General features: G+C 45.1%; 1 protein-coding gene and 1 long non-coding RNA gene across 3 annotated transcripts in view; one reads left to right on the top strand and one right to left on the bottom strand.

The window, feature by feature from the left end:
- LOC108513152 (uncharacterized) overlaps positions 1-1,380 on the bottom strand; it is a 13,092-nt gene extending 11,712 nt beyond the window's left edge. Inside the window, exon 1 of the long non-coding RNA XR_001880803.1 lies at positions 1,223-1,380. This is a non-coding gene — a long non-coding RNA (uncharacterized LOC108513152). The remainder of the gene's footprint in view (positions 1-1,222) is intronic.
- LRRC31 (leucine rich repeat containing 31) overlaps positions 1-6,808 on the top strand; it is a 32,419-nt gene that overhangs the window by 3,684 nt on the left and 21,927 nt on the right. For both annotated transcript variants that reach the window (XM_017848816.1, XM_017848815.1), the window contains exons 2-3: positions 5,218-5,361; positions 6,148-6,315. In XM_017848816.1, the coding sequence (XP_017704305.1) occupies positions 5,218-5,361; positions 6,148-6,315 (312 nt within the window). The remainder of the gene's footprint in view (positions 1-5,217; positions 5,362-6,147; positions 6,316-6,808) is intronic.

Here is a 6,808-nt window from a genome sequence, read left to right as displayed (position 1 = left end):
TTTTTCTCTCTCTCTCTCTCTCTCTCTCTCTCTCTCTCTCTCTCTCTCTCTCTCTCTCTCTCTCTCTCTCTCTCTCTCTCTCTCTCTTCGACAGAGTTTCGCACCATCACCCAGGCTGGAGTGCAGCACTGTGATCTCGGCTCACTGCAACCTCTGCCTCCCGGGTTCAAGTCATTCTTCTGCCTCAGCCTCCCAAGTAGCTGAAACTACAGGCGTGAGCCACCATGCCCAGGTAATATTTTTGTATTTTTAGTAGAGATGGGATTTCACCTTGTGGGCCAGGCTGATCTCAAACTCCTGACCTCAGGTGGTCTGCCTGCCTCGGCCTCCCAAAGTACTGGGATTACAGGCCTGGCCAGGAGCCACCATGCCTAGCCAATTTTATATCATTTATACCTACCCTCCCTTCCATCAGATTGTTTGCCATCAAATGCCAAAAATAATACAGTTTTAGCAGCAAGTTGATTAAATGTATTTTAAGTATGTTTTTATATATAGGAAATTAAAGTCTCTTTAAAAGAAGACCATCTCTATCAGAAAATTGTTCATTTTTGTTCTAGAGTGTGATTTAGAGCATCAGGAATGAGGTTAATGAATAAATGTAATCGTGATTAAATTAACAGTGCAAAACCAAGCCAGGGTCCTCCCTGCTATGCAACACTGACCACCCAAGCTGCTTAGTTCTTCATTTCTATTTCTCCCAAAATTCAATGGCTCCTGGAGTCATGTTAATTCTGTCCCCAAATAGCTCTCCCACCTGGTTCTTCCTGCCCATTGCTGCTGCCTAGCTCTCATTGTCTCTTGCCTGGAGTACGCAATAGCTTCCTAACTGGTTTTTCTGCTTCTAGTCTTGCTCTCTTGCCAATCTGTCCTCCACACTGCCACAGTGCTCTTTCTAAACCACAGATATGGTGGTGTCTCTCGCCTGCTTAAAATCCTTCACTGAGTTTCTCTCATCTATATTCCCAAGCATGGCCTTCAAGATATTGGTGATCAGTTGGATACTGGATATCTCTTCATGACCTTTGCCTTCTCCCACCTCCCACCACAGCACCACCCTCATCCTCTGCGTGTGGCACTCTGATTTACTTATAATTCCCTGTACTGGCCACATTCTTCTCCTCCCCAGCAAGTGGTTCTTTGTGGCTAGAAAGATGTTCCCTCGTGTCACCATCCTCCCCTGCAGCCCTCCCTGACATATCCCTCTCTCATGTCCACCCACCTGGATGACTCCCACTCTTCCTTTAAGGTGCAATCCAGGTACCAGTTTCTCTTGGAAACTTCCCGAGACCCACTTCCTCGACCTGGAATCCCCAGACTTGGGGTACTTATTGTCAGTGAAGTGTGCAACCACACACCCCTGCGTGCCTCTGCTTCTCATCTATATGGTAATGGTGGCTTTCTTGCTGTCTCTCTCATGAAACAGTCAGCTCTTTGAAAGCAGGAACTTGTTATCTTGGTTCCTGGTACAGTACCACCCATGTTAGCAATGTGTAATAACGTCTTATGAATGTCGAGTGTTTTGGTTGACAAACCTTGACAGATTTCAGTCGGAAAGGAACTTAGTGAGAGCACGAAGGACCAAGAGCTTCGTTCGGAGCTAACACAGCTCGGAAAAGGCCTCAATCTCCACAGAGCTGCTCCTGTGTGGTTACTAATGCGCCCCCCATGGGTGCCTCCCACCCCACTCCAGCCTGGCTGCAGCAGCCCTGATTCACCCGTTCTACACAGTGAGCTGTGACATAAGGTATCCTGTGAAGAGAAGGTTTCATATATTTTTTTCTTTTTCTTTTTCTTTTTTTTTGAGACAGAGCCTTACTCTGTCACCCAGGCTGGAGTACAGTGGTGCAATCTCAGCTCACTGCAATCTCCACCTCCCGGGTTCAAGAGATTCTTGTGCCTCAGCCTCCCTACTAGCTGGGACTACAGGCTCCTGCCACTGCTCTTGGCTAATTTGGTTTCATAGGTTTTTTTGTTTTTTTTGAGATGGAGTCTTGCTCTGTTGCCCAGGCTGGAGTACAGTGGGATGATCTCAGCTTACTGCAACCTCTGCCTCCGGGTTCAAGCAGTTCTCCTGCCTCAGCCTCCCAAGTAGCTGGGATTACAGGTGCACGCCAGTATGCCTGGCAAATTTTTGTGTTTTTACTAGAGATGGTGTTTTGTCATGTTGGCCAGGCTGGTTTCGAACTCCTGACCTCAGGTGATCCACCCGTCTCAGCTTTCCAAAGTGCTGGGATTACGGGCATGAGCCACAGTGGCCGGCCGGTTTCACAGATTTTTTAAAAATTGAAATCATGATCTGTGAGGAGATGTCCAGAGGTCTCATAAGTTAGTACTTACTTTTATATTTAAGTGTTTTGATAAAGATTTATCATGATGATTTATTTTGGTAATTGAGTAACTGTAAAACCAATATTCATTCATTCAATTGTTTGCTCTTTCAACAAATATTTACCAAGTACCTCTCAGGTAAAAGGACCTGCAGATTACCATGTCCCTGGGAGGTTCCAGTAAGTTTAAATCACGATGCTCTTGAGAAATGAACCAGGCATTTCATAGATGAGTAAACCAAGGCTCAGAAAGATTAAGTGACTTGTTCCTCGAACAGACCCGTGATTTGGACCAGGTCTTCCGACTGCTTACTTGTCAGTCACATCAAACATGACAGAGCACCCAGTAGGATGTGAACTGAGAAGAGATTTCTGTGTCTGTCAGTTTCTAGGTTATTGCTGGTGACCTTTGAGAAACAATTGATTTAGATAGAGGAGTGTAGCAACCAGAAGGTAGAGGGTTAACTTGCAAATGCGGGGAAGGAGTTGGGCCGGCAAGTGCAAACCACTCTTTCCAAACATTTGACAGTAAAGGAAATGCTTGATAGAGCAGTGTCTTGAGGAGAAAACAGAAGAGTGGGTTTGGTGGGGCTGGAACTTGGGCATGATTGTAGGTTGAGATAAAAAGCTTAAAAACAAAAGAGAAACAGCAATAAGATACAACGCAGAAAAAATTTTTTAAATACAAAAATAAAACACACACACCATAGGCTTTGGAACAAACTATTCTGGGTTCAAATTCAGGCTCTGCTTCTTCCTAGTTAATCATTTCTCTAAGTTTCCAAATCTATGAAATGGATTGTGACTCCTTTAGACAAAATGTACTGTACTTTCTGGCACCTAAGAGGCTGCCCCTCCCTGTCTCCTATCCACAACTCTGCTCTGCCCCACCCAAAATTAGGGTTGCCAGAGAAAATACATGCAATAGTTGAGACATATAAAATGATTCCTTGTTGATTTGGAATTTAAATTTAACTGGGCACGCCGTTGTTGTTTTTCCTAAATCTGGCAACTCTACCCAAAATTAAATACCTTGTATCCAATGTGCCATAAAAATGGAAGGTGAGAATGAAAGGTTACATGGTGGATGCTGCTGCCTCCTACTGGTGAAATGTGGTAACACCAATCATCCCAACAAGGATGTGTATCCTACATGCCGTTTTCTTAGACCAAACAGGAAGCCACAGGACTGCTGTGGATTAGAGGTGCAGTTTTTATTATCCTGCTAATCATTTGGTCTAAATTTATTACCACCGCAATCCTACTATCTTTTACTTTTCACTGGTACCAATGTATTTCTTATTAGCTATGTGGTCTTACACCTTTTTGTCAGGGTTAATATTACTGCACATTCCAGAACTTATTATTTCCTATTGGATTTCAATATACATAATCTATATGTTTAAAATTGTATATTTCACTTATAAAACCACTTTAAAATCACTGTCAGTACATGTCTATTCACTTTTCCTTACAAAAGTATGATATATTTTATGTATGTCTTGAATGCTGGCACCTGGCAGGCCATGGTGACTCACATGTGTAATCCCAGCACTTTGGGAGGCTGGGTGGGTGGATCACCTGAGGTCAGGAGTTCAAGACCAGCCTGGCCAAAATGGCGAACCCTCGTCTCTACTAAAAATACAAAAATTAGCCGGGCATGGTGGCAGGTGCTTGTAGCTCAGCTACTCGGGAGGCTGAGGCAGGAGAATTGCTTGAACCTGGGAGGTGGAGGTTGCAGTGAGCTGAGACTGTGCCACTGCACTCTAACCTGGGCGACAGAGTGAGACTCCATCCCACCCCCCACAAAAAAAGAAAAGCTGGCACGTACAAGTAGGCGAAGAACGAGTACATAACAGGTGCTCAATAAAATGATAGCTTTTATTATTATAGTGCTATGTTTTTTCTTTTTTCTTTTCTTTCTTTCTTTCTTTTTTTTTTTGAGACGCAGTCTCGCTCTGTCACCAGGCTGGAGTGCAGTGGCGTAATTTCAGCTTACTGCAATCTCTGCCTGCAGGGTTCAAGAGATTCCCCTGCCTCAGCCTCCTGAGTAGCTGGGACTACAGGCATGCACCACCACGCCTGGCTAATTTTTTGTATTTTAGTAGAGACAGTGTTTCACCATGTTGGCCAGGATGGTGTCAATCTCCTGACCTCGTGATCCGCCCACCTCAGCCTCCCAAAGTGCTAGGATTACAGGCATGAGGCACCACGCCCAGCCACTATCATGTTATTATGGTGTTATTACAGAGGAAGCTGGTGAAGGTGCCACAGTAGTCCCTAGTAACAAGAAGGACAAATGAGGCTTTCCAAATGCACTTTCTGGCAGGAGTTGAGAAAAAGCAAAAGCTCTCCCAGGACTAGTTTCTCTGGATATGTGTTTGCCAATTGAATGGTCTAGGAATGACCGGCAAGAATTCCACTCACCCCATGTAGCCATTTGAAGCTCCTTGATGGTGATTTCAATGCTCTCCCTTCTTCACCTGCTTGGTTTGAGTAGGCAAGTATCTCTGCTTCCTCCCTAGTAGTTGCATTCACCAAAGATATGTGTGCCCTTCAAGTAAGCAAGCATCTCAAAAGCTGGTCTGACAGGTTTACTTCTCACCTAGGAATGCAGCTCTGTCTTCATGCTGAGAAGCCCAGGTCAGGTCATGATAGAAAAGCCACTGAGTTCCTCAGGCTCCTGAAGCAGTGTCTGAGTGCCTGGTGGCAGAAACAGTGGTTAGTTAAGCTTTGTCCCTAGTAAATGGCTCTGCCTCTGAGTTGAGGTTTTTATAAAAGAGCAATTCAGAGTTATGCAGTCTTTTCATTTATCTGATTGTGCTCACTATGCATCTTTAATACATCCATCATTAACAGCAAATTCTTTTTTATGCTTATCACACAGCTAAGCCTCTCAGTTCAGAAATGGAATTGAGATCCAGTATGGAGAAATACGAGCAGTTCCTGCAGAAGCTGGGCAAAAAGGCTGTCAACAAGTGTCTAGATTTGAATAACTGTGGATTAACAACAGCAGACATGAAAGAAATGGGTCTGTATGCAGTGGACTTTGCATAGAGGAAGATAGGGCCTTTCCACTGAGATAAGCAGATAAAACATACTCAGCTACCCACCTAGTAGCCCCAAGTCTGCTAAGTGGTCCCAGATAATTGCAGAAATAGCACCGCTTTTTTTTTTTTTTTTTAAAGATAAAGGCCAGGCGTGGTGGCTTACGCCTGTAATCCCAGCACTTTGGGAGGCCGAGGTGGGTGAATCACAGGGTTAGGAGTTCAAGACCAGCCTGGCCAAGATGGTGAAACCCCGTCTCTACTAAAAATACAAAATAATTAGCCAGGCGTGGTGGCAGATGCCTATAATCCCAGCTACTCGGGAGGCTGAGGCAGAGAACTGCTTGAACCCAGGAGGCAGAGGTCGCAGTGAGCCAGGATTGCGCCACTGCACTCCAGCCTGGCAACAGTTGAGACTCCTCACACACACACACACAAAAGCAAAGCAAGTTAATTGATCCTTCCTTAAGTTTTGAAGACTTCAGCTGAATTTAGGAAAAGAGGCTGTATGAAATCTTACAGACACACTCCTGCATTTTCAGACTGCAGTTATTTGGCAGAAATAAAAAACATCCTAAGAAATAGAAAAGTAAACATCACAATTTCTCCAATTGTACAGCTGAGGGCTCTTTGCCAAAAGTCAGCATGCCCACCCCTGTCTATTCTCTTACCATGTAAAACTATGTCCTGTGTGTATAGGCATTGCATTTTATTTACTGCAAATCCCAAGGCACATACACATACCTGTATTTTCTTCTGTTCACTTCTAGTTGCCTTGCTGCCTTTTCTCCCAGACTTGGAAGAACTGGATATCTCCTGGAATGATTTTGTAGGTGGAACCCTCCATTCTATCACTCAGCAAATGCATCTGGTCAGCAAGTTAAAAATCTTGAGGCTGGGTAGCTGCAGACTTACCACTGATGACGTTCAAGCACTGGGTATGATGAATGCATTTCTTAAAAAATTGATTCGCGGTGGCTCAAGCCTGTAATCCCAGCACTTTGGGAGGCCGAGACGGGCGGATCACGAGGTCAGGAGATCGAGACCATCATGGCTAACACGGTGAAACCCCATCTCTACTGAAAATACAAAAAACTAGCCGGGCGAGGTGGCGGGCGCCTGTAGTCCCAGCTTACTCGGGAGGCTGAGGCAGGAGAATGGCGTGAACCCGGGAGGCGGAGCTTGCAGTGAGCTGAGATCTGGCCACTGCACTCCAGCCTGGGCGACAGAGCGAGACTCCGTCCCCCCCCAAAAAAAAAAAAAAAAAAAAATTGATTCGGCCGGGTGTCGTGGCTCACGCCTATAATCCTAACACTTTGGGAGGCTGAGGTCGACAGATTGCCTGAGCTCAGGGGTTCGAGACCAGCCTGGGCAACATAGTGAAACCCCGTCTCTACTAAAATACAAAAAATTAGCCAGGTGTGGTGGTAG

Source organism: Rhinopithecus bieti, unplaced genomic scaffold (assembly GCF_001698545.2).
Source record: "Rhinopithecus bieti isolate Rb0 unplaced genomic scaffold, ASM169854v2 scaffold_32014, whole genome shotgun sequence".
Lineage (NCBI taxonomy): Eukaryota > Metazoa > Chordata > Mammalia > Primates > Cercopithecidae > Rhinopithecus > Rhinopithecus bieti.
Note: the sequence above shows the minus strand (reverse complement) of the source record. Positions and strands in the feature narration are given on the sequence as shown.